Source organism: Rhopilema esculentum, chromosome 3 (assembly GCF_057945365.1).
Source record: "Rhopilema esculentum isolate cy_ngs chromosome 3, ASM5794536v1, whole genome shotgun sequence".
Taxonomy (NCBI): domain Eukaryota; kingdom Metazoa; phylum Cnidaria; class Scyphozoa; order Rhizostomeae; family Rhizostomatidae; genus Rhopilema; species Rhopilema esculentum.
Genome location: NC_142817.1, coordinates 3,280,829 through 3,308,771, shown reverse-complemented (window position 1 = coordinate 3,308,771; position 27,943 = coordinate 3,280,829). Strand labels below are relative to the sequence as shown.

Genomic DNA, 27,943 nt, shown 5'->3' with positions numbered 1-27,943 from the left:
GGAGGAGTACAGGTTGGAGGCAACTCAGAAAAAAGGTCTCAGGAAAGCACTTTTTTAAAAGCTCTTACAAGGACATTCCTAGGTAATGGGGACATTTTCAAAAATTTTAAGAGATTATCCGGTTTCCGATATTCCTGCCCACCCTATGGTATCGCTTGCCCTAAGATGTTTAAGCAGCGTATTCACTAATTGTAAGACCGATGTTATACCAATCCAAGCTAAAAGCCATTTAAATAAGTTTGCAATCTTTACAGGCAATCTTCGCAGTCCTTTTGGTCAATCGATATTCAATTGAAATTGTCGATGTCAATCAAGTAGAGACTTTTGTTTAACAGATCTTCACAGAGAGGGGACAAGTTGGTGTTAATGGGATCGCAGTGTTGTCATGAATGAATTAATAATTAATATGTAGCTTTTTTGTTTTTACATTTAGCTTAAATCTAGATCCATGTTCTTTGCATTCAAGGCACACTTAATGTCACGGGGTTGTCATTGTCTTTTGCTCGCCTTCGTAGCGTCTTTGTGTTGTCGTAAAGTGGTTCATATGTAATGTTTCAGTAATTTCGTATTGTAAAATTGTTGGTTGAATCGGAAAGAAACTATTTACGATATCATTGTATTTTGCCTATTACACAGACATGAAAGGAAACGGACATTAAGGATTTCCCACAATTCACACAACCACAAAGCTCTGGGGGGACAAACCATAAAAATTTAAGCCACGCCCTTTTAACCACCAGAAAACGCCCTTTTACCAACAGGGAACGCCAATTTTATCCGAAGGGAACGCCCATGACTAACTTTTGTTTGAAAATTGGCAGTTTGAAAATCATAGGATTACATCACAAAAAGCACGGTGTCAAAATATCACCCCTCCCCCAACATTTTCTAATCGAATTTAGACGAAATACAAAATCGATTCTGCTGAGAACTGGGGGGACATGTCCCCCCAGTCCCCCCCCCCCCCCCCCGATGGATTTCGATGGCAAATCGTAGATTTTTGGTGTGGTAAAGATACTGTACATAAAAGGCCATAAAACGGTATAATCTCCTCCTAATAAAAGTTTCATGCTCAAACTGATGCAAAATGTTGGAGAATAAACAATAATAACAATACTTTGACTATGATTAAAACGTTCTTCTTTCTTTTATGGTTTTTATCAATATGTAGTTAAAATTTGTACGCCATAGACCTAATCATGCGGGTCCCGATCACGTGACAATCAGACACGTCTTAATTTATGTTTGCATATATTACTGTCCACTAGTGCGTGTGCTCTGCCCGTTTGAACCCAGTCACTGAGTTTCGCAATGATCGAGGATGTAATGGTGGAAGAAAGAGCGAAGTTTCAGTTGAATTTGGCCAAGATACTTGAGACTGAAGCCCTCTAGTATCGAACTTTTCGTTGGCTGTTCGCTGGGATTTCGCTTATTTTAAATTGGTTGTCAGTTACATTAATGTAGACGGGAGAAGAAGGACGTTGTCACCAGTACTCGACGAGGCTCGTATAAGCCAACTACACTGTTGTTACAGCTAGGCCCGAAATGATTTGCCTTTGAATTTATTCGTTACAACAAATTCGTGGCTATTATGTGGATTTAACAGATTTAATCAAATGAGCTTGGTGATAGCTGCCGTCAAATGTAATATTTAAGTCCTCGTTTGACCGTGGAGAGTTTAATTTTCATTTCATCGAAAACGACTAGAGAACAGTGACTTGGTTAGCCATTCTTTACCCATCTTTGTCATTTATTGTATGCGAAGGGAGCGAGACAACACAGGAAGGCAAAAATAAAGATACATAAGCTTTGTGGCCGGGTTACTTGCATCTGCAAGCTTCTTAATCATTCTCATTCATTCGAAGAATTATATTCTTGTTAAAGCGCAAGTTACACCAAGGCTCACCCACAAAGTCAGTGATATATGCGTTCTGAAGTATTCTGAATCTCAAACGAATTCGTAACCTTTGGCAGAGAAATAACAAACCTTGGATTTCTACAAATAATAATCATCGTCATTTATGGATTCTACCGTGAATATATGGCATATCCATCTCGGATTTGTATGTAAGTAAAAGAAAAGATTCAGGAAGACCTGTTGTTAGTTCATCCTTGATAATTGGCGCCTCTCCATAACGTCAACTTCAAAGTATGGGGATCCGTTTTGGTATTTCCTATCAATTTGCATTCGCTACACACCTATTCAAAACTACAAAGGAAAGATAGATAGTTTATCTCTCTGTGTTTTGTAAAATTATTGTCAGGTTCCTTGTGAAAAAACCTCTCCTATTTTTGTGGGAAATCGTCATCCAATCGCTCTGAAGATCGTACATATCTCAATTACAGTGTATTGAACACAATTTATCGCACTACTCACGAGTTTCTTTCGATTTAGGATTTATCAGTGAGTTTTCTGGCAAAATCATCGTGTTTTGGCAAGCGATAACAGTTCTTGCAAATCAAATTAAGAGCTGTCAAAAGAGCCATGATTGTATCGCTTGGTCGCTTGTGGAAGATGTTCAGTGTTATGTCGGTGGTGGTTCTGTTCTAACAAAGAGATTTCCATGCTAGCAAGTTAGTGTGGAAAATGGCTCAGAAATTGGATAACATTGATACTGAAAAGCCAATGGTTAATGGACATGTTCCATCTGTACCAAAGTCATTGACAGGTTAGTTGATCAACTTTATGTACAAAAGAAAATATTATAAGTTGTAAACAAAATTTTATTTCTTATTAAAAGGTGGAAAGCAATACGACAAACCGTTAACTATAAACACGGAAATGCGGTTCTCTCTTGTTTGAAAACGACACCATCGATTTTATCCTCAGTAACAAATGAAACTTTACTCCTTCCTTGTGGCAGTTTTGACCGAAAAAGTAATTAGCACGAGTAATTGAACTTTAACAAAGAAACAAGTATTTCAAATTGTTTCTTTTATCAGACAACATATTATTGGAAGAATAAGTTTTGGTAAAATTCTTTGTATTACAAAGATAATAACACTGTTGTTTACAGAGGGCACCTTGTGCACTTAGGAGTAATTACTCTCACGTGTTGTATGTTTTTATTCTAAAAGTCAATTGGACAATCATTTGTTTAAAGGATAAATGATAATCCAAAATGCAACTAGTTGCAAGTAATTAAAGTCTCTGCTGTCCATGAATGTTGAGTGGGTGGTTCACAGTCAATAGCTACCACTTCCTGGTTCTCAGGAAGTGATGGCTGTTATTTTAATATTTCTTTAAGGTCCAGTTGATAATTAAGCCTAATTTCTCAAATAAAAACTTGAATTTTGGATCCAAAATTTGTGATTGATTGTTAAGAGGAAATTAGAGTTTATCCTTTTGCTGTTAGACCTGTTTATACTTGATGATCGTTCTGAAGCTTTGTTCCTAGTTTTAACAAACATTCCTTACAAGTCCTTTGAACAACCAAAAGAGTGTTTACATTATATATTGTGTTTAAACTGGCATTCTTTTCACAAAACTGTGCCAGTTCCCCATTTCTATAAACAGCCACTAAATTATTGCCAGTCCAGTAGTCAAAGCCTCCCATAATTTGACTTAGTCAACCTCACCTTACACTCGTTCAGTATCACTGAATATTTATCATCAACATATCCATATGCACAACAAGCCCTAGGGGCTCTCAAGGGGTATTTTTCAAAGGACCCTGTGTTGCTCTGTCAGACAACTGGGTTTTTCACAGTATTTTACTTTCAGTCAGACATACAATATCAATTATTGCTTTCAAGTAGATGGGCCTAGCATTGTTGCTGTCTTTGACAAAAATTTATCACTAATCAGCTCAAGCCACAATATCAATAAAACATCACAGTTGGTGCTATTGGGAAGTTCTGGCCCATGCTTGATATACATATTTACTAAACCTACTTATGCTATATCTTTCTTTATCTTGTAATGTTTGATGGTTTGCATAATTGAAATTCTTCAATTAGTGAAGTTTAGTCTTGGTTGGATAATATAGTTATGATTCAGTCAATCATGGGTTCTTTTAGAGATAGTTGAAAAACCACAATTTGGAAAGATGTGTCAGTTTCCTATTACTTAAACTGTTGTAGAATTGATATTTTTATGAAAATCATACACATTTCATTTTTCTGGGTTACTAAGCCATTCTTTACATTCAAACCAACTATAAAATTTGAGAATGTGTGTTTGTAGAAAGTATAGCCCTCTTTTAGAATATTCATACTTTAAGAAAATTGATAGATTTGATAGCAGTCAAGAACAGTGGCGGACACTTTGGAGGACAATGGTCTTGTTCTAAAACAATGTGAAAATGTGACATCATTTTATTAAAACAAAGGGCTTGCCCCCCCCCCCCACCCTCCAATATTTGACCAAGTGTCTGTCCCTGGTCAAGAAGACCATCAATTATAATTCTGCTGCTTAAGTTTCATTTTTTAAAAGTACCAATCCTTATTCCATGTGTCTCTATCTGCCAATCAATTCCTAGTTCTGATGTTATATTTTTGATTTGGTTCTACGTCACTTGATTAACTAAATTCTTATCATTACCTAGATGATAATATAAGCATAAAAGATGAGAACTCTAAAGAAATCGAATCACTGTCACAAGAAGAATCACAAAATGATAAAAACGAAGGAGATCTGATAGCGGAAGGTGCCAAAGATAAACCACCAGTTGTAACGCTTTCTGGAAAAGAAGAACATGACAAGTATAGAGATGGTGATGCTGAAGAGAAGGCTGTCGATAGCAGTCCTGATGGAAGGTTCCTCAAATTTGCTGAGGAAATTGGAAGGGGCTCATTCAAGACTGTCTACAAAGGTCTGGACACTGAAACTGGAGTGGCTGTTGCCTGGTGCGAGTTGCAGGTTAGTGACAAATCGTTTGTTGTTGCTTCTTTTAGAAATGAAATCTGCTTTACTTATCCTGCATTCAGCCTAGTAATGATATGGATGTCAGAAAGGTGACATGACTAGCAGGGTTGTTAGTTATCAACAGGTTTTGGTATAATCTTGTGTCACATGTTATGCTTTAACTTTCAGTTCAAAGGTTATTCAAATATAGATCAAGAGTATCGAGCTGTGAGTGAAAGCATGTTGATTTGGTTTTTGGCTTTTTTGAGCTGTTTCAGTTTGAAACATTTGTTTCGGTAAAGAAACAAAACATATTGCAGGAATTTCAATTTGAACATTTTGTCTGTTGCATTTTCTCAAATGTATATAGTCAAAATATATTATTGAAACAAAGTCTTTGGTGTAAGAAAATTTGAAATTTGATTCAGAGCAGGCCTTTCCCTACCAATGTCAGCTTGAACTTACCAAAAGTTGGGTCGATGTTTGCTTATTATCACTCTTGTTGGGCTGCCCATTTTGATAGCTATGCAAACCAACACATCAAGTTGGATTTTTTTCCTTTATTCGAAAGATTTCATAATAGTTCTTCATCCTGTTAGTGTTTTGAATTGTTTGGATGGTCTTAGATGAGAACTGGTGAAATATCGAAATATTTTGGGTAGAAATTGTTGTCAAAGTTCAAACTGTCTATACTATTTCATATCCAAGAAAAAATTGAAGATCAAAAGTATTCAAAAATTTTTGTTTTTAATGTTAGCTTAACATAGACATTTCCTTTAGTTGCACTGTTATAAGTAGGGACCAAAAACTTAGGTGACGTTCTTAAAATCAGAAAGGGGGGCTGTGCTGTAAGCAACTTCAAGAGGCCATATCAATGACCAGACCCCTTTCTACACTCAATATTGTAACATTTGTGTTAAAGATTCTCTTGTGTTACAGAATCGCTCCAACTATTCACCGATTAAAAAAGACTAATAGGAAATTGCTCATTCATGGAAAATCTGTAGTGGTCACCAACATAATTCTTCCAACCAAACATAAAGCTACATGAGGCTTGTGTTCTTATGAAATTGTTCTTTTGAAAATAAGAGTACTCTGTATCGATGGGCAAACTATACCATGTGGTGTTATCGGCTTAAAAGAGGAGAAATTATGAAGGTAATTTTAAGTAGATCTGGAAGCTTTGGAATGCAGATAAGAACTTGATAGTCTGAGCTGTGTGCTTGCGACAGACGCTAGTCTTTGCATTGCCTTTTCGAAGGAGAATCTGCTGAGGGCAAGCCCTTTTTTATTAAAGGAGGAGGACAATAGCCTATTTTTTAAACAATTTGAAGGTCACCAGGGCTGAAGGGGCAATTGGCCTCCTAGCTAGTATGTCGAAAAGACTTTTAAGTCTTTGTCCCGATAATACAGTGGAGTAGCAACGGTTGCGATGTTAGTCATGGCTACCATTTTTGTTGTCAGTTTAAGCTGATTATCGTTTCAAATAAGTTCGTAATTTGCACCGTAGGTAAAATATGAAGTATTACTTTGGTTGACAATATCGACCCAAATTTACATAATCTCCGGTTCGCTAGCCTTCATTTCGGTTGCTTCGTTTTTGGTTGTAAAAGCAAGACGATGTACAAGTTGTGCAGCTCCCTGTACAGATCTTTTCCGACAGTATAGTTCAAGCCTAGGCCACTGTCAGGAAACAAAGGTGTCTTGAGATGCCTGATTAAATCCGGATTTAGAACTTTTCGATGACATTGCATAGCTCAATGTATAGCACCTAATGTTTGAGTGAGTTTTTGAATGAGTAATAAATTCACAGTTGAAACCGTTTATTCTCGTGTTGGTTGTTTTGTTTCGCGATTGGTGAATAATCGAGTTTTTAGTTTAATTGCTGTGGTACACCAGGTAGCATGCGAGGAATTATAGGGAAATTCAAACGAGCAGTTAATGGAGATGCTGTGAATACCAAGCGCAGTGGCTGCGACTTGCTGCTGTATTGAAACAAACACATTCCTGAAACAAGATGCCTGCTATGAATCCTTGATCATTTGGGTAACCATGATTTCATTCACAGAATATTATGGCTGTAGTACATTGGCTGCGTGAAATGTACTTGAAGCTCTTTGCAATTTAATAGAATCTGAGGATAGAAATGGCATTATTTAACAATATGAACACTGTTTTCACCTACGTGAAAGGCAGATTATAGATCAACGAAGCTCTAAATTCCTAGTTATCAACTCGGCCATGAAGATAAGGGGAAGGGGAGGGGTTTTAAGGAGAGCTTGATATCTTTGGCGGTGGTGGAGAAGGTGGGGATGGGGGCGGTGGAGATGGTGGGGCGAAGGGAGGGGCACCTAAGGACAAGCCGGCATAGATAGGTGTGGGTGATGAAAAAGAGAGGCGGACGTGAAATATAACAGGTTTTGTTCTTTTTAGTCGTCAGATGCCTGTAAGAATCTATTTGTGACCAGGCAGCATTAATCTCTTGATGATTCCCTTTAGGCATTGTTTAAAATTCAACACAAATTTAGAAATCTGTATCTGTAAGTGTATGTTCATATGTATGAGGCAACCCTCCGTCTTTGAATCAGAACGCATTCGCAATAATGACTTGCTTAATGCGCATGCTCTTTGACTTCAGGACGGAGGGCTGCTTTACTCAATGAAAGACTCGCGTTCGTCTCCCCAACAAGTAAATTGTGTTAACTGTTTAGGTTGTAGTTTAAAAGATTGCTTCCACCGTCCTGAGTATACCGCCGCTAAGCCCGTAACTTTTCTCCACCACTCCCCCTTTTTGTCTTCTCATCCTACTGGCGTTTCTGTAAGTGCTAAGCCTTGTAGAAATTCCTAAATCGTCTGTGTGCATATTTAGAAAAGGCTCTATTGACATAAATCTTGGAATTAGCTTTTAAAACAAACTGGCCCAAAGTCAGCTTAGAAACATGTGTTGAGAGCAGTAGAATCATATATAGATAGCATTTATGTAGGTGTTTGTTATGTCGGGCACTGGGGAGAAGGAATCATTTTAACGTGCTATATAAAGAACTGTTTATTAGAAACTGCTATGTAGACATTTAAAGGCATTTTGCAAGGAGAGGCATATCAATTAAGAATTTTTGTAGGAGAGGCGCGTTTATTGATTTTGAAAGACAAACCGGTTAATTTCATGAAATTCGCGAATTTAACGTAGATATCCATTGCAATTATTTGGAATATTTTGTACTGTATTACGGAATATAGATTTCCAAAGTGCCGTAAATTGGTAAGAAACTCTGGCTGAAGAAACTGTGGAAACATATATTGAAAAATTGACAGTGTTTAAATGTCTTGACATATTCAAAGTACAGGGTAACTTATATGCATGCAACGACTTTGTGCTTTTTGCATTGCTTGTTGTTCAGTTCAATATCTCAAAGGTTTTTGCTCATAGGAGCCCTAGAATCTCCTTAGACTAAATGTTATATTCTTTCCTGTAGTCTATCTACAATAAATTCTATATATATCCAAGCACTTTTCAAATTCGAAAGTCGGCTGAAAGATGTCTACTTATTGAAGACTCGAGGTTTTTAGTGCAATTTAATGATTGCGAAGTTGAAACATGGTCAAGACGGTAAAGAATTCGGCATGTTCCTGAGAAGTTAACTGTGTACACTGGAATCCATTTAGTCGTTATGCAACATTACAGAATCAACGGGAAAATCATCCCTAAGCTGATAGTGGTGTCAGAAATATAATTATGCTGGTCTGTGCGGTGTAGAATACAGAATTTTTGTGGTTATCTGGTGTGCTAGGCTAGTTGCATCACACTATTGACTGAAACTTTCATTACTTACTTTGCTAAATAATGCTCTACGCAAATATTTTAAAAGGAGTCCTTGTAGGCATTTCTTTGGTTCGCATTTCGATAACGCAATGTTAAAGGTGAAGTGAATATAAAGTAAGATCCTTTTACTTGCGCCCCAGGAATACACTCTTCTTTTATATGAGCCACTAAATTGAATTTCAGGCTGGCTGTTGTTAACTTTCCATTTGAAATTCCTGCGTTAGTCGCAGTGGTTTCAAATTCAGTCGCAGTTATACAGACTTTTGCCACCCAACGCACCCCATTTACCAGTAGATTTCCCCTTATTTCTTGAAACCACTACTTCATTATCCTCTTTCCCTTCCTGGTCCTCCTCTCCTCATTATAGTATCCTTCTCTCCCCTTGATTTCTCCTTCATTCTCCTCCTCTCCTCCTCTATTTTACTCCCCACCTTCTCCATTGCCTGCATCTCCTCCTTCATTATTTATCTCTCCCCAATCATTGTCCTCCTCTCCCTCTTCATAACCCTCACTGCCTCACCGTCCAGCCCTTCTTGCTTAGCCTACCTTGGCGGCTTCGTTTGGTTCTTATCGGATTTTTTTAATTGATTGTGGTTCGTTGTAGTTTTTATTTCCCAGCAACAGTAAATTAGAAATGCCTCGAGTGATTCAAAAAATTCTTTCCATCAATCGCTTTGTATTAGAAATGCCAACAGAATGCAAACAAGATATTCTATTTAGCTTTTTCTATCGCAAATGTTTAGCATGAGAGTTCTCTAAACATTGAACGGCTTTGTTCAAATAGTAATTGCCTTTTAGCTGCTTTACATTCGTGTACTTTGTTTACTGTTGTTTGTGGTTTGTGGTCCTCTCTTCAAAATTGAAGGGTTAGTTGCAAGAGCTAGCGATGAATTTAGAGTGTCACACCGCCGATGCTGTTTCCTTTAAAAACCAAATGATATTGCAACCGTTGATATGCAAGCTTTCAGTCTTGATAATATACAAACATCCAAGCCCCCTATAGCCTGAGATGTAGAATCTGCCATACCAGTAAATCTCTTGTGAGTTCAAAGAAAGATGATAAATTTAGGCTGAGTACCAAAACAAGCTGTATCTCAGTGCCACGGTTGTGGGTTCGGCTGCTTTGATCGTTAGAATTTTCTGAAGGTAGCTTTTGATGGAGCAAATTGTCCTAAAGAAGGGAGAAAACTGTCCTATCTGCGATCCAATAAGAGCATACATTTCCACTGTTTGGTGTAACGATTGATAAAGCTTTCATTTAATTGGAATGTGTATAGGAAAAGCACACTGAAAAATTTTTTTACTACTACAACCTTACTCTTAAAGACTCATTGCTAACAATGGTCCTTTGCGAGCGTGGCGACGGTCCAAACAATGGCAGTAAACTTCTACGGATTAACCAAAATTGATTTCAGACTGTCTAAAAATGCATTATGGGATGCTTGGGTAGCGCAATGGCTCATTGTTAGCAATGAGTCTTTAACATGAGTACCCTCAGGCGTCGACTATTCTAAAACGTTAGAAACGATTACCTGGTGTTGTCATGTGTTTTAGGTTTTTTAACAAAATTGGACGGATTTTTTTCAGATCGAGACAAATTCTCGAAAATCGGGTAGCCGGGACAAAGTCTTAAAATCAGAACTGTCTTCAGGATGGTTGGAAGTTAAAGAAAAATTTCATTTATTATTATAATTACAATTAACTTCCAAGGTTGGTCGCTCTTAAATAATTCATTTTATTTTGTTTCCAGGACAGGAAATTGTCAAAAGGGGACAGAGGGAGATTTAAAGAAGAGTCGGAAATGCTGAAAACCCTTCAACATCCAAACATAGTCAAGTTCCACGATTATTGGGAAAGTCAGTCGGGAAAAGCTGGAAAAGATCGAAAGCTGATTTTGGTCACTGAATTGATGACATCTGGCACCCTTAAAACGTACGTCTCTTGATTTTCTACTAATAAAAGTTCGGGATAAGTCGAACCATTTGGGGACTAGCGATACATTCATTTTTTTATAGGAAACAGGTTATAAGAAACGTTAGGCTCAATTTTTCGAAAGTTAAGAAACAACCCTACCCAAATTGAAAAAAGCTAAGAAACTTTTATATATAATTTGCAGTTTTAATTTTCCGAGTTGACACTCGAAACAGTCTTGACATTCACTGTATATTAAGACACTACAATTGACATGCAGTTTGCATTCATTCTCAGTAAATTGCACACTCAAGAAGTTTCCATTAGAAAATTTGTTTTGACTTAAACCTGACATTGATGAAGTTCAATGAGCTTAACTGTTTATAGATCTCAACAGAGTTAGTCATTCTAGGAAAACAAAATTTCTTGACACTTTGTTAGTTTATCTCTGAATGCGAGTGAAATATTTACTCTACCTTGGAAGCACGTTTAAAAAATTCATTACCTACGAAATTCAAGAAACATGTAAGAAACTTTTGATAGCAAAATGGCCAGAAAATTTAAAAAACTGCCTACCAGCACCGGACCTTAGTTTCTTATAAAAAATTACGTGTATGCCTGTGACTTTTTGGACTCGTACACTCCCTCTTTATAAGAACCTAGAAATTTTGGTTCAGATTGTCTGTTCTTAATTATTCCAAAACTTTGTGGTTGGATTATTCGTAATTTGGTCTATAATTATTAAGACATATGTTAAGAAGTTTAGATACGAGACAATTTTTACTGCATAAAAGAATTAGATGTGTTTAATGCCAGTGTTGTTTTTTGATAATATCGACAACAGATTTATATTTAACAAATGTTCTCACTGATATATGTCTTTGGTAAGAAGTTCTATTGAAATTTTCTTAAAACACTGTTCTTTATAACACTGTTTTGACAGGTCATGTCAATAGAGAAGTATTTATAAAGAAACCCTATCCAAAATTTGTTTACTTTACCTCTCCTTCGATTTGTTCTCAATATGTGGGTATTTTTATCAGTGTAAAGTCTCCCACTATCATGAAAGTGTTCTAATAAAAGCAGGATGTAGTGATATTTTATTGGCAAAATTATGACTGAACGGGGCCTTGTCTGTCATGTAAATTTTTATGGTTATGTTTGTACTATTGATGTCTAAACGATTTCTGATCATTACGATCATGATTGTTTTGCAACCCAGTTACTCATTATTCCAATCTTATAGCGATTGCAGCATTGATTAACTTTCATCAGAGAGTCATTATTATTATTATTATTATCGCGCGAATAATTTTGAGCAGCGGCGACAGCACATTTGTGGGTATGCGAACACTGGTGATATATTTCTTTCATTTAATCAGTTCTTGGGATCCAATCATCCTCGATTACTTAAAGCGTCTTATTTTTGTAATCCTGTTTATGTAAGTTTTCCAATTAATTTTCTTTTCCAAAATACCTAGGTCATATCAAAGAAGAATCTTTTCAATTGGTATTGCCTCTTAAGTAATCTTTTAACGACCAGACTATGGATTGTCTGATGTAGTACGCTTGCAAAGTTGAATAAGCATTAAGGCTTAATTCAGGAGATACTGACTCTTCTGAGCCACTATTTCTAGCAAGTGATTTCATGGTCTTTTTTTCTATTCCGCGCACAGTATAAAAATGTGTTCTGTATTCTGGCTTTTACCTAAACAATAGCCTATTGTTCAGAGGCAGCTGTCCTTTGTATAAAATGCCTGGAAGTCAGACAGAATGAATAGGAGGCTGCCGTGTTTGATTAATATTTATGCTGCATGAAAGTCATTTGTGTTTTCGGAGCGTCGCATAATTATGCGTGATCCTCATTTTGTATTGTTGTTGTAAGCATTTATTATCATTTATTATTCATGGAACGTGGGTTACGGCCAATGATTTTCTAAACCGCATGTTCTTTTATCATGTTTAATGACATCGTACATTACTGCGTATCGTGTTGAACGTTTCCCTTGAAAAAGTTTTGCTTTTATTTGGCCAACTGTTTGCAAAACTAAAGAGTAGAGAAGCTGTAAAGCTCGCATGCTTAGGTTTCCTTTTTGACAGCTGTTTTCCCCGTCTCGCCGTTCTTTGTATTGGAATGAGGGAACCCGACGCATATCTTAACAGCTTTTCTCACTAGTGAACTGAGATACAAGAACTTCTGTAGCATTATTGGTTACCCCCTCAAAACCCTAAAACGCACCAGGGCACAGCTATTTCGCGTGTCTGAGACCTTGAATTTCGTAAATCGTCTATTGATACTCACGAGATTTGGATGTTCTATAGAAAACACCCTCATTGAATGCCATAGTTGATATGATTCATTTAATCAATCATGACATTTCCCTATGGAGTTTTGTCCGCACATGTTTTATCTATAAATATTGTAGAATAATGCGTAGGTATGAAAATTTGATCTCTTTTGGGATCTCTATTCTGATTTATGGAAATTCGTGTCCTCCAAACCTGTATCAAAACAAGTGAATCCACCCTATGCCTATTATTTAAGCCTGGTGGATACGTGTAGAAGACTACGGTTTGATGTTATCTCTCACTATGGCAACTAAGCATAGCATAATTTCTCAATCAAGCTGCTTGAGTTTTTTTGTCTACAATGAAAATATTTGCCCTTACAAGAAACTCGAGCCTGAAGGTCGAAAGTTTAGGTCAAAAATGTTCTTGAAACAATCGTCCCACAGCCCTTTACCTTCTAGCCTAGTACTTGTTGGGGAGACGAGCGAGCAAACGTCTTCAAATGAGATAGGCAGCCCCCGCCGTGGAATTAGAGAGCTTGCGTAATAGTAGCTCCGTTCCATGTGCATGCTCTTTGGCTCCAGGACAGAGGGTTGCCTCACTCATTAAATAATTTCTTTTGCTCATCTCCCCAAGAAAATACTCATCTATTCTTACGACTTGCGTCACCGATCACTCTTCAGAACTCTAATCTTTTTCTACCTTTTCCTGCATTTCTGATCCATAAATGTAGTCATAAGCTTTGATGATGTTTAGTTAGTGAGCATTTCCTCTCTATTGCCTTGTTACAGGTATCTGAAACGTTTCAAGCTTGTAAAAGAGAAGATTTTAAAGAACTGGTGTAAGCAGATTTTGAAGGGGCTGAATTTTCTGCACAATCGTACTCCAGCCATAATCCATCGAGATCTGAAATGTGACAACATCTTCATAAATGGCACAACTGGACTCATTAAAATTGGAGATTTAGGCCTTGCTACTTTTAAGAAAGCTTCGTTCGCGAAGAGTGTTATTGGTAAGTTTATTTTTTAATGTCAGATTGTTTCAAAAAATACTTACTGTTTTTGCTAGTTCTGTTTTAGAATTTGGTGCTTGACTAAAGCTGTGTTGTATGGAAATCAAAACACATTTTTCCTTTTAAGATGAAAAGCTCTTTGCAGTTTATCATTTGAACCTTTTGGTAATTTAGAGCCATGAAACCAGGCTTATAGAAAAGATTCTGAGCTTAAAGACATTATCAATTGTAAAAGGTTATTAAGATTTTTTTCCTTCTGACCAACTTCATCCAGAGGCAGTGTGAACAAAATGCACTTCTGTTTCGAAAATACCTGAATTTTTAGACAAGTAGGAACCTCTCGAGTGTAATGAACTGAAACAATTAAAGGAATTCTTCTACTCCATAGGAACACCAGAATTTATGGCACCAGAGATGTACGAAGAAAAGTATGACGAATCAGTCGATGTCTACGCTTTTGGGATGTGTATGTTGGAAATGGCAACGGGAGAATACCCCTACATGGAATGTGAAAATCCTGCGCAAATATTTCGTAGAGTAACAAGCGTAAGTGTTTAAGCCTCTTTTCAGCCTTGTCTCGCAGTCACGAAGTGAGGTGGGAGGCTTTTTTTATTACATACTCGAAGCTATCGTTTACCGTTTTACTACTTATGCAGCTGCTAAAATGTGATTAAGTCGTAGGTGACATCGTGGTAGGTGATTCCATCCTAGGTGCTTCCATCGTAGGTGATTCCGTCGTAGGTTTTTCTGTCGTAGGTGATTCCATCCTAGGTGATTCCATCCTAGGCGATTCCATCCTAGGTGCTACTGTCGAAGGTGATCCCATCGTAGGTGATTCCATCGTAGGTGATTCCATCGTAGGCGATTCCACCGTAGGCGTTTCTGTTGTAGGTGATCCCGTCCTAGGCTTTCTTTCACAGATGATCCCGTAATGATCAGCTGTGATAGGTTTGACATAAGCAGTCACATTATTTCCCTTGTGCTTCAGGGCATTCCTCCAGAGTCAATCAAAAGAGTGACATCACCGCTTGTCAGTGACGTAATAGAAAAGTGCACTAAAAGAGGGAAAGAACAGAGGTGAGGAACACTGCAGCGAATGTTTTTACTTGTGTCTTCATGGGTAGTGGTCCAGGATTAGTAGCGTTGTTAATCTCTTCTTTCCAGCTTATTAGCTCCTTCCCGACATAGGTTAACACGGGTCTCCATAAATGTTACTGCAATTAAGTTTGCGGTTTCTACAAGATGTAAGGTAAGTTGTTGGGTCGCCATTTCTCGGCACAAAATGTGAAAGGATTCGGATAGACTTTACGTACCAAATCTTAGACTTGAATTTATGGCTGTTCTGTTCCCTTTTAGGTACACGATCAAAGATCTGTTAGAGCATGAGCTTTTCCAGGATGAAATCGGCATGAAAGTCGAGCTAGCCAAGCCTATGAACGAGATACCTAAAGGCACCCAGGTAATACCAATGCAGTTATACCTCGATGATCGCAAGAAAAGAGACTTGCATAAAGGCGACGAGGCAATTGCTTTTGAATTTATGGCTGGTAACGATGACCCGGAAGAAATCGCTAAGGAAATGGTGAGAGAGTTTTTAAAATTATTTTGGAAATTTGTGTTATCCTGTTATCCTTTATTCTCTCTTTTTAGATATTTATTTGATCGTAATTAGTTCATATCCAGTTATCAGTTTCTCATCAACCACTGCTTTTGAACCTGCGATAATTGTTGCTTTGCTTTCAATTTGCCAGCCAATCAGGTAAACAGAACCAAAAAGATTCGATAACAAGAACCAGAAGTAGGGTCACAAGACGAAAGTGATTACGTCATGAATTAGTATTTCTTACTTTCGGGTGTTTGAGGAGACTTCAAGAGCTTACGAGTTTACCGTGAATAAATTTTTTTATCACTGAATGAGAATTTGTAAATAAGATATACACTAATTTTCACATCTTCTGTTAATTTTCCTATGAATTGATAACAAAGTGCACGGCCAGACTCAAGCTACATAGAATAAAGCGCAGTTAAACATCCCCAGCGACCAAATTTTTCGCCTCGTGCCATTTTTCTTCAATGCGAGGCATTCCTTACCGGCGGCTGCATTTCTTCCAATTATATTTTCATGGTATCTGCATCCGCTTTTTAACTGCATCCGTTTTTATCAAATATCAAAACATAAGCGCTAATTCAACCGCTTATACTTTGTTCCTAACGAAGAACTCGATGAAGAAGTTTCGTTTCAGTTTCTGATAAATTTACCTTTTCCTGTTTCTGCTAAACTAGTTTATTGATCAATGTTTTTCGATGATTTTTTTGTTGAATTAAGTCCAATTTGTTCATGGACTCAGCTGAGAGACTTTCACAACATATCAAATTCTTCTATTGTTTCAGTACAACGGGGTTTTATCGCCCAGGCGCAAGAGGGTTTTCCATTATATATTACTCGATTGTTGTCCATTATTATTTTTTATCCCAAAATTCTAAGAAGACATAACATTGTTAGCATATATGTCATATACTTTTTTGCGGTTTTTTAATTTTACTGTACACTTTCTGCTTGAGTAACCTGTTTATACAATTGATGGAGGCAACTGTGAATAATGTTTGATATGATAGGGTAATTTTTTTAGCAAGCCAATCATAGGTATAATTTGTTGTAAGTGCTTTGAGTTTTTTCATATATTTTTGCTTTACTGCTCATCACTTGTTTAGTTATTTACAGGTAAAATTTTATATTGGCTCTAATCTTGTGGTTTCTGCGTTCACGAGATTCTGCTAAACCCTCGCCGTAAAACAGCATTTTGGTGAAGCCGCTCATTTTTTTAGATCTGCTAACAACATTTTTCTTTAAATTCGTTTACGCTTCGATGAATGATTGGTGCATCTTTTCATGGTTTGCTCCTACAAACCTCATCTTTTTCAAACTAATTGACGCCGCCATCTAATTGGTTTCACCTGTTTCGTGTTCAGGTGAGAAGGCGGTCGGTCTGCCAGGGCTGATCAACCTCATCTGTATGATTCTAGGTTCGGCAAGGATTGCTGTACGAAGACGATGTCAAATCGGTCACCAAAGTTGTAAGGGCTTGCATCATGAAACTGACGAAAGAGTGGGATAAAGCATCTGATCCAAAGCTATCAGAAACAGCAGATGTGGATGCATTAGTAACAGGGAACAACCAACTCCAAGATGCTCAAAGAAGGGCTGGTACTATGACGAACAGCGAACTGGTTTATCAGAGATCTGACAGTACTAGCAGTGGAAATGGAATGCAACACGGTGCATCATGTCCTCCAGCATGTCCCCAACCGTTTGAACAACAGCAAAACACACACAGGTCGCAGTCAGGGAATGACCTTGTGAGCCATGGGGATAGCCAGGTATGTCTCTTTACAATCTTTTTAGCATTTGAAATGCTTTGCTGGAACAACTTGTTTAAGCCTTCGAAGAATTTCTTTCTTTTCTTTGCTCAGCTGTCTTTGTCTATAATTAAAGACAAAAATGCTGCAGTTGTTTTCTAATGAATTTGTTTGCAGAATCAACCCCAGCACCTCAGCCAACCAATTGTTTTCTGTTGCAGCTTCTCTTCCGTTTCTAGTTTCCCATTTAATATTTTTGTTCTTTTTTCGAAACCTTTTTGGTAGTGTTATTTTTATATCTTCTGTAATTGTTTAGTTTCTTCAGTCAATGTTTTAACATATTCACTGACTCTGCATTTACTAGCACCAAAGAAAAAGAGCATCAAGAAACTCTCTACTTTATTCGATTTTCGCTTTAATCCTTCACATTTTTACAGTTAGGAATCTCCTGTTAATATTTTGCTTTTTCTGTGTTGCAGTTTTTTCAAATTGTTGTTTGATTCGCAAAAATTTTACATGATATTTATGACATTCTTTTCCCACATTAAACAGAGGACACTACTTAATTAGAAAATCTTTCTGTTTGAAAATTTGAGTATTTACTTATCATTGTTTCAATTCTGATGGTCCGTGCTTTAAATCTGCGTTTTCAACGATAGCTTATTATAGGTTGTTCCCTCTGTCTTCATGCGGTACAATTCTTCTCTCTTTATTCCTAATTTCCGCACAGTGATTTTCATCCATTTATTAACTCTTTTCTTAGTTGTATGAATATTGTATTGTACAAACATTGTATTCTACAAATGACTTAAAGCGTGTTGTCAGAATGATATGTTGCCTAGTAATCTTCATGTTCAATATTTTTACCAGGTAGCAGATGCTGTCGGCTGCTCCAGGGTTTGCATTCGTAAAAATACCCATTAAAATGCTCAATTTAAAGACATTTTATGTTCAAATGCTGTTTTACTTTGACTAGGTCTTTGATGGTGAAGGAGCGTCAGCTCCACCGCCTGCGCGGCCAAGGGCAGTTAAATCTTCGGTGTCCGATTTAAGCACTATTAGTGAATCCGATCCACTGGTATGAATCTGTTATTTTCTTATATTATATTATGTTATATTATATTATATTATATTATATTATATTATATTATATTATATTATATTATATTATATTATATTATATTATATTATATTATATTATATTATATTATATCATATTATATTATATTATATTTTATCAAATTTTATCGTATTGTATGGTATTGTATTGTATTGTATTGCATTGCATTGTATTGCATTGCATTGCATTGCATTGCATTGCATTGCATTGCATTGTATTGTATTGTAATTATATTGTGATTATATGGTATAGTTATGTTTTAATCGTATTAGTGCTATTTCTACATGTCATTTCTATATTGCTTGAATCTTTCTATCTTTCCTCTGAAGAAAAACGACGCGGCAGTTGTACGGAAGGAAAGTGGTGGCCAAGATGTTTTAGAGAAGTCTCTGCCAAGACCCCCTTCTGGAAGCATTCACCAATCATTCTCTCAGACCTCACTTTCGTCGATGGATAGTGTCTCAAGCGATGCTTCCAAAGCAGAAGGCCAATCCCAGCAGTCGAGACCAAAGGAAAAAACGAAAGTAAAAAAAGACAGAATGCCCAAGGTGACGTTGCAGATGGTGTCTACAGATGAAAATGTTGCTGTCTGTTTGTTTGATACTTTTAAAGGAGTGAAGATCACGTTCAAGTTTGGAATCCATGACGATGAGCCAGAAGAAGTAGCCGAAAAAATGGTGAGCATGATCCTACTTCTTGGTCAGATTTTGCTTCACCACTTTTTGATTTTCTCAGTTAGGAAAATGCTTTCTTTCAGGATCAGTGAACTATTCTACAGAGGACTTTTTAATTTACATTGACGTCATTGCCAGAACAGGCCAGTAGTTATCACTGGTTGGTTTTTCCATTGCCCTTTTTAATGTCCTTCAAATATTTCCCCCAATTGCCTAGCATTTTGAAAATATTCATTTGTTTCTCAAGGATATGAATTTTTTGTGTGACATGGGAAAGTTTTGGATCCCTGTAACATTGAGCCGCTTGAAGCTCACTGTAGATTTTGGTTGTTTTTAGATCGAGGCTGGCCACCTTAGGCAGGAGAACACTATGATTTTTACAGAGCAGATCAAGCGAATTGTGAAAGAGGCAGAGAAAATGATTCTTGAAGAAAATTCCAAAGGCTCAAATGAAGCCAGCCAAACGAAACTCGAAGAGCCGAAAATAAACGACCAGGTCAAACAGGGGTTGGAAGGAGAGAAGGAAAGGTCAGCTAGTGTTTCATCAGAGGCTAGTGCCGATGTTGATAAAACACCTGTGGAGGAGAACTCGGCTACAGCAAATAAAGACCCCCTGAAGACAAGTCAGGAAGAAAGTGTGAAATTAGACAACGAAAATAGTGCTGCGGAATCATCTTCAAGCGAGTCCCAAACCCAGAAGGCAACGCTTGGAAGATTTGCAGTTTCAAAAATAAACCGAGAACAATCAACTCAGCTTTCAAAAGACCAAACTTTTGAAGAAGAAACTGATAAGGCATCGAACAGCGTTGAAAGTAATTTAGAGAAGCGTAACATAGATCTAGGAAATCTCGCACAACACGAACCAACGACTGTTAAAACAGAAATTCATAAAAACGGCGACAGGTCACCAGAAATTCATGCAACTGTTTCTTGTGATTTTAACAAGGTTCAACTTGTTCGAGCTGAAAGCAGGTCATCGGAAATGCCGGATGGCAAGATAAACACTGATGATTCATCTCAAGAAAAGTGTGTGCCGCGGGAGGCAGTTGATACCTCTGGGGATAAAGCAGTTAAAGGCCGTTTTCTTGTAAAGCAAGTAACAAAACCTGAAGAGCCTGAAAAGGAAGCTGAGAAGGAGCCATTAGAGGTTCAAAAGGCTACAGAAAGTGTACAAAGACCAATGGAGTTAGCTCGGAGAAATTCAGACGAATTGCAAAAGGGCAAAGAGGCAACACAAAAAGTCGTCGATCTTCAGCCATCTGTTGAGGATCAAGGACCCCGTACACAACAACAGCTTGTAGCTAGTACTGAAGTAAGTAAGACGGTTGTGAAGAGAACAAAGTCACTTGAAGACAAACTCCCGAAAAAAGCTGACAAGGGACCTGAAAATTCGCAACAAAAATCAGTTGTTGAGAATCAAGGAAAACCCACAAATCAAACTCCGGTTAAGTCTCAAAACGATTCGAAAGCTACCCGGCCAGCGCAGCCTTTGTTTAGAGTTGGCAGTGGAGAAGAGGTCGATGAGGCCAAGGTAACGCTTAAAAAGGATTCGCCGAGGGAAAGTCCTCGCAAGTGTTTGTCACCGGTAAATGACAGTGGAAGGGCAGGATTTTTAGACTGTGGTGACGTTCTGAAGGCGTCCGACCCTTCCATTTTCACTTACAATGCAGATATTGTGAATGATAAATCAGTTGCTCCTGATTTGATATCTGATACAAGCAGTGTAGCAAGTAGTTGTCTGGATTCACCAGGAATTACTCCGTGGAGTTCCTTCGAGAATTTGTTAAACAGCGACGCGATGAAGCTCACACGACCCCCGACTGAAAAAGTGCTCTTCGAGCGAAGTACAAGTTACACAAACGTGAGTTATTTTGTCAATAAAAAGGGGATTTAATTTCGGAAGACAGGCCAAGGGGATTGTAGATCTTTTAAGGATGCAGAACTCGCTCAGTGGACACTTTTCAAACAACTCTTACAATATATACTATCTGTATTTTTATACCGTGGTTTTTGCAGGTAAAATGTTGAAATCTTTTTTGTTGACCCTTCAATGAATGGGTCGCATCGGAAAAAACTGGGAAATTAAAATGAGAAAAACCTTATTTCAAATTCAATTAAGTATACGTTACTTTTTAAAAGAGCTGCATAGTCTCCAGTAAAACATTGCCAGAGTTTTTATAAACTGTTTTGTTATTCAAAGTGAGTATGGTAGGAACCATAGCAGTTCAAAAAGTCATTGCACTACATTGAAATTGTAATTTCGACTTTATTTATCAAAGCCCCAAATAACCATTGTCCACAATATTGTCACATATTGTATGTCTTTCATATTTATAAAGTTCGCATATCCGTTATAATTGTTTTAAATTCTAGGTCATTTATACAAAGAAAACCCAATTTTTAAAATCTCTATGTTTCAACTCATATTCGTGTAAATTAACTCATGCAACTTACCCCCGGGGTCATGTGACGAAAAAATTGTTCCAAATGCCTGCCAACACATACACCAATTCGACTTACGGCCTCGTTTTGAAAATTTCTCCTAACCTAATTATACGACTTTTTAAAGCTCAAATTTGGTTTTATCACCATAATTTTAGGCCGGATACAATTTTTCATATTGTTTGTGCTTATTTTTTGATTTTACGGAGAGATGAAGTTTGAAAACTTGTAAGGGATTTGACCGCAAAAATAATTCGGGGGGAAACTTTACCCCCCTAGTCGCAAATCACGGTCAAATCCCTTATAAAATTTTTATCTTTTTGTCGTCATAAAATCAATATCGTGAGCAATACCATAATGAAAACTTCCAAGTATACTAAAATCATTGCTCGCAATCCGAATCTGCGGTCAAAAATTTTGTACAAAATAATTTGAAGAATTTTTCAAAATGAGGCCGTAAGTCGAATTGGTCTATTGGTTGACGGGAAAAAGACTAGGCAGCACCATATTCCCGTGACTCGATGATTTTGACAATTATATTGCTGCTAGGCCCTTTCGCTAGAGCCTATGAGTCCTTTAGACGAATAAATGGCTTATGAGAACTAATTGTTTTTGTTTTACAGGTTGTGAATGAATTTTTAGCTGACAAGACACCCGAAGATGCTGGCGCTTTAAAAGCCTTCCTGTCCTGCAGTGATGATTGGAAGAAACTCATTAACAAGTAAATACAACTTTAAATCTTTGGCGATTGATTGCGTTTACTACCACATGATGAACCTCTTCACAAGGCTACACAAGAATAGTTATTATCATCGTTAATCATCGATATCTTAGTCATAATCATTGTGTTATCATAAATCATTATCGCTTCATCTCCCTAACCATAGCATAAATCACCTAAATCAATCATCATCGCAATCTTCATGATAATCACGATATCAGTCAGCTTCACAATCATTAATCATCGACATCTCAGTCATAATCATTGTGTTACCATAACTCATTATCGCTTCATCTCCCTAACCATAGCATAAATCACCTAAATCAATCATCATCGCAATCTTCATGATAATCACGATATCAGTCAGCTTCACAATCATTAATCATCGACATCTCAGTCATAATCATTGTGTTATCATAAATCATTATCGCTTCATCTCCCTAACCATAGCATAAATCACCTAAATCAATCATCATCGCAATCTTCATGATAATCACGATATCAGTCAGCTTCACAATCATTAATCATCGACATCTCAGTCATAATCATTGTGTTATCATAAATCATTATCGCTTCATCTCCCTAACCATAGCATAAATCACCTAAATCAATCATCATCGCAATCTTCATGATAATCACGATATCAGTCAGCTTCACAATCATTAATCATCGACATCTCAGTCATAATAATTGTGTTACCATAACTCATTATCGCTTCATCTCCCTAACCATAGCATAAATCACCTAAATCAATCATCTTCACAATCTTCATGATAATCACGATATCAGTCAGCTTCACAATCATTAATCATCGACATCTCAGTCATAATAATTGTGTTACCATAACTCATTATCGCTTCATCTCCCTAACCATAGCATAAATCACCTAAATCAATCATCATCGCAATCTTCATGATAATCACGATATCAGTCAGCTTCACAATCATTAATCATCGACATCTCAGTCATAATCATTGTGTTATCATAAATCATTATCGCTTCATCACTCTAGCCATAGCATAAATCATCTTAATCGATCATCTTCACGAGTCTTTTCAGCCTGATAATTTTGTGTTATATTTTGAAGTCTTTCCCCAATGCACCGTGTTTAGCATTTATTTTGTGGCCCTCTTCATACTTATGCTTCAATTTTTTCAATCTATATCCCACGATTGTAGGATGACTCCTCTATATTCCAAGTATCCATGTCGCCTTTTTGTTAGGAGGTTATGTAACTTAGTTGTAAAGAATAGCTGGGTTTTAAATATAAGTTCCATTGTTTGAATTTGTTGATCTCTTTCGACAACCCCTGTAAAGTTTGCTTGATTTGAAAATTTTCCTGACGGAAAATTCCTGCAAATGAAAATGTATCTCTTATATAGTTACTGATAAAACATATAGAAGAGTTTTGTTACCAAATGGCACCACATCGTGATTTTGCGTAGATGTTGTTGTCGGATCTTGCTTCTTCTCCCCTTACCCATTGCCTTTTTTTCTCTGTAGACAAATGAGAGATATGCAAGAACTTCGCAGAAGGCAGCGAGAGGAACGTGACTCATTCTTGGAAAAGGCGGTCCGTCAATTACAAAAAACGAACATCGCAGGGGAAACCCCCCATTCGCTATCGGCTTATGATATTAGTCGTCACACGTATGATCTCAGCAAAGGGGCGGAAAGTAGTCGTTCGACGCCTGATCTCATTAAAGAATCTCAGTTTTCGAATTCAACTGGTTCTGGACCTGTAACTGCTAAGCAGTCGTCATTAGAATCCTCTCAGGGGGACCAGATTGAAAAGCGACCATCGAAAATAAGTGGTGATTCGAAACTAAACGAACTTACTATGAGGCAAATCGACTCCATGGCGTGGACACGGACCAAGAGTACGATGATGAATACGAAAACAGACGCTAAAGGAGCTAGGCCGTCGCTTAACCAGCTCAAATTGAACCAACAGCAACAGATGGCAATGGTGTCTGCAGGACAACAGGGCCAGAAAAGTAGTACTGGCCTAGTTAACAGCAATTACCCAGCGAACAGTATGACTGAAGCGAATCAAATGCAACAGAAAAAGCGACAGCAAGATACCAACTCGTCATCGGGTCAAAAGGAACCTAAAACTGGGTATACGTCTGCGAGTCAACAACCAGTAACATCCTCAGTCGTACCATACACTCACTCCAATCAAAATTCGGCGCCACAGCTTACAGGGAGTCAAGGCTCTGTTGCCCAAAACCCTGTGACACATTTGCCAGTCACATGTGGCACTCAATCGCTTATGTCGGTGGCTACTGGACATGAATCGTCTTCAACGATGACAACCTCCGGGTTTGCGTCATCACAAAACTCGAATAAGATTGACCAATGGTACAAAAGTAGTAATATGAAATAGTAATGGTTACAACCGAAGCGGTTAAAAAATTATTAAGATATATTTCTCAACCTTCAGAATTCGTGTACACTTTTTGGAATCATTTGTTAATGGAATAATTTTGTACTTGGCATGCATAAGTTCTTGGTTGACTGCAGTTTCAGAGTCAAGAATCGGTCAAGAGCATCTCCTCTGTATTTGCCCGTCAGTGTCTATGCAAAGTTTTTCTTTTATCTTTTCTGAGGTAATGCCATAGTGCTGTTTTTCTCAGAATTAAAACGATGTATTGCGGTCCAGTTATAAAAGCATTTTTTTTCTAATCTACTGATGTATTCGCATGTACGAAGGAGCTGTTCATTGTTAAAGAAATTGGGCAGAAATTGGATGTTTGTTCAAGCTGGGCCGTTAGCTCAGTCTGATTTAACGCCGTTAATTTTCGTAAAATATTCCTTTTCAATTAGAAGACAGTAATAATTTACTCTATTTTATTGAGATATTTCCAAGAATATTAATGTTAGTCGATGATTGAAATTTTATTGTAAACAATTATCGCTGCAGAAACGAAGGATAAGTGCCCCAAATTAGTATGTGTTTAATTCTGGGGAAAAAAGTTAGTCTTTATATCCAATTCAGTCGCTTTTATCCACAAGGTGGCATAAAATGGCATTTTAAGATGAAAAACATTCAGTCTTTTTTAAGTTATCGGTGCTATTCAAGAGGTTTTTTAACAAGCCAACAATCTGCTTGAATATGTAGCCAATTCTAATATGCAATAATGCATTCTCAAGAATCAGATCGCTCACAGACAGGTTGGAAAGCCTCTTTACTAGCAATGGTATTCTTTCTATTCATCTTTCGGTTACCCGACCCCTGAATCATTTATACATCTAATGATCATATTAAGATCAGATTCAATTCGCAAAATCGATGGGCGTTAGAGCTCATTGCAGGTTCGGTAGGGAGCTTTTGCTTGCTCAGAGTTTTAAAAGAACGGTTTTCTACAGCATCGTTGTGTTTATGTCTTGTTTTAAAATTTATCATCATTTTAATTGTTTCCTTTATTTTATTCCCACTCGAATGTGCCTAGAATGATCTTCTCGATGTGTTATCCAAGATACTTGTTAAGAATAAGCTTTGCTTTAATTTGTGATCAAAGTACTAGGGTTTTCAACGTATTCCATTTAGAAAAAGTTTTAAAGACATCCCTCAACCACACATAAACCAATCTGTACTGAAACATCACTTGAGAACCTATGGAAATGAATTATTTTACTTACACCACGGGCAACGGATACTAGTCAACATGTATACTGCTCTAGTTTATCATATGAAGGTTTTTGATACTTCAGTTCTAAGTTTACCTTTTTTTCTCCCCATCAATACATGGGTGTCACCACACCCACTGCGCATGACCGTCAATTTGTCTAACCTTTGACATCCCTAGCTTTAGCCTGCAAAAACCGTATATATTTATATGTAAAACGAAATTTCGTACAACGTGCTTTGATGTTCGAGAGACTTTTAAAGATTTCCTGTACCACAGATATATTACCCTGTCAGTCTTTAGATGCTTTCAAATCAAAATTTAGTACCCCAGAATAAGTTAACATATTTAATTCATCTATCTTTTTGTATTTTGTACGAACTCGTCCAGATATTTGTTGGATTTATCGTGGCAAATACCGTTTTTGCCCTGATCTGTTGACCGAAGTAATTTCTATTTCTGCATGCAATGAGAATTAGCAACTCCAATCGACTTATGTTGTTCTCCTTCCTCTTCTAATACTGGCAACGTAAAACAAAATATCTGCAAAAATTAACTGTATTAGAACCCGTTCCTGATTTGTCATGTGGTTGTAGAGGGTTGTAGAGGATAGAGAGACGTGCTGATTTTGTGGACATTGTCACTGAGATCAAGTCAGTGGGTGGGAGCCATCGTCCCTAGAATAATATCGCTGGAAAATTCACAGTGAAATGTCTTCCATAGCAGACTTGACGCGAGTAAAGCAGAGACGGATTTAGTGGGGGTGTAGGGGTGCGATACCCCCCCCCCCCAATATTTCTGTGTTCAGTAAATTTTGCTTCCATTCGGTAACAATCATTTTTGGTAGTCAGTAGTAACAAAACAATGCAAATATTTTACTTGTATTAAGTAACAGAACCATTTTTCTTCTTTACCTTGAAACTAAAATCTGAATTTTGAAAATAGGCGTTTCTATCATTTTCCAGTGGCTTGAAGCTTGTGGTACCAAAATCAAATTTGTGTACCAAAATCAAACACCCAACACTCTTTCTTTTCTAGAAAGCATAAGGATCGTGTGCATTTACTGGCGGTATGGCTGAAGTGGTATTTTAAGCTTTTGACAGTTCACTCCCAACTATCAAATGAAAATTCGTGTTTGTTTCTTGTTCAAATGATAATTTGACATTACTATGAACGAAATTCTACTTGAAATTCTCTCCCTATTGCGTTAGCTTTTAAGGTCATTTTGAAAGTACATCAAATCTATGTCAGAAGCAATTGCTAGGTAAACTATTGTGTCATTAGTTAGGACTCGCTATAAGATTAATTATTTCAGGAAGGTCATTGATGTAAAAGAGGAAATAGATAAGGAGCAAGCTTTAAAACTTTAGGGATCCCAACAAATCGCTTTATCTGGATCCATTGTAATTCCGCTTCTCTACCAACTTTTAGTACATCTCCTCAAAACTCTAAGGCCTGGTTCAAACGTCGCACTTCTCATGTGCCGAACCTAACTCTGTTTGGAGCGACACTTGAGCATGTCGCGCCAAATGGGTTTTAGGATTGTTACATGAAGTATCTTGGACAATCTCAAATATTTGTTTGAAACGCATGCGCCCTCCAAGTAAGAAATTAATTCTGTGAAGGAAAATAAATGTTGTTTAGAACCCGGTTTTAAACAGAGTTAATCACCCCTTTGATGCTATCATTTAACCTCGCTTTCACTTTCTGTCACGTGCAGGCTATCCTAGGACATCCGGGACATTTGTAGGTTTATAAGGGATGCACGAGTGCTACGCCCCCTCTGCAAGTTTTATGCATGCTGCAAACGGTTGTTTGCCGCTGCAGCAATGTTCAATTTTTGAGTCCCCTCCCACCCGCCTCTTTTTCTGTGTCTGCTTATTCTTCCAATCTGGCTATCATTCTTTTCCCGAAGACCTTTTCGTCTTACGGGCAGGTGCATCAGTCGGGAAAATGTTCCCAGTGGTGACACCGACCTTAAAAATCGGTATTCTCCAGGCAGTACAAGGGCTGGTGCACCTAGCAAGCCCACTTCCTGGAATAAGGTTTTTCTACATAGTTAGCCACTATCAGGCACTAAGTAATATTTCATTTCTTGGCAACCGTCTTTGGGGCAAAT

The 27,943-nt window shown here is 37.4% G+C and overlaps 1 protein-coding gene across 2 annotated transcripts; it reads left to right on the top strand.

The window, feature by feature from the left end:
* Window positions 1-1,275: 1,275 nt before the first annotated feature.
* On the top strand, window positions 1,276-26,316 carry LOC135692739 (uncharacterized). Of its 2 annotated transcripts, XM_065211019.2 has the most exons (14): window positions 1,276-2,067; window positions 2,396-2,669; window positions 4,548-4,861; window positions 10,417-10,598; window positions 13,658-13,878; window positions 14,267-14,424; window positions 14,867-14,955; window positions 15,235-15,460; window positions 16,903-17,256; window positions 18,212-18,313; window positions 18,685-19,032; window positions 19,367-20,890; window positions 22,095-22,192; window positions 23,696-26,316. In XM_065211019.2, the coding sequence occupies exons 2-14, from the start codon at window positions 2,588-2,590 to the stop codon at window positions 24,579-24,581; spliced, it is 4,584 nt and encodes a 1,527-aa protein (XP_065067091.2). In that variant the 5' UTR covers window positions 1,276-2,067; window positions 2,396-2,587; the 3' UTR covers window positions 24,582-26,316. The 2 variants fall into 2 exon arrangements, with proteins under 2 accessions (XP_065067091.2, XP_065067092.2); XM_065211020.2 differs by having other exon boundaries at window positions 1,276-2,669.
* Window positions 26,317-27,943: the final 1,627 nt, after the last annotated feature.

Bases quoted from the DNA above. Each gene is read 5' to 3' on its own strand.
- LOC135692739 (XM_065211019.2), top strand. From the start codon at position 2,588: ATGGCTCAGAAATTGGATAACATTGATACTGAAAAGCCAATGGTTAAT. The intron at 14,425-14,866 runs GTAAGTGTTTAA...CTTGTGCTTCAG, and splicing joins TATTTCGTAGAGTAACAAGC to GGCATTCCTCCAGAGTCAAT. The intron at 18,314-18,684 runs GTATGAATCTGT...TTTCCTCTGAAG, and splicing joins TTAGTGAATCCGATCCACTG to AAAAACGACGCGGCAGTTGT.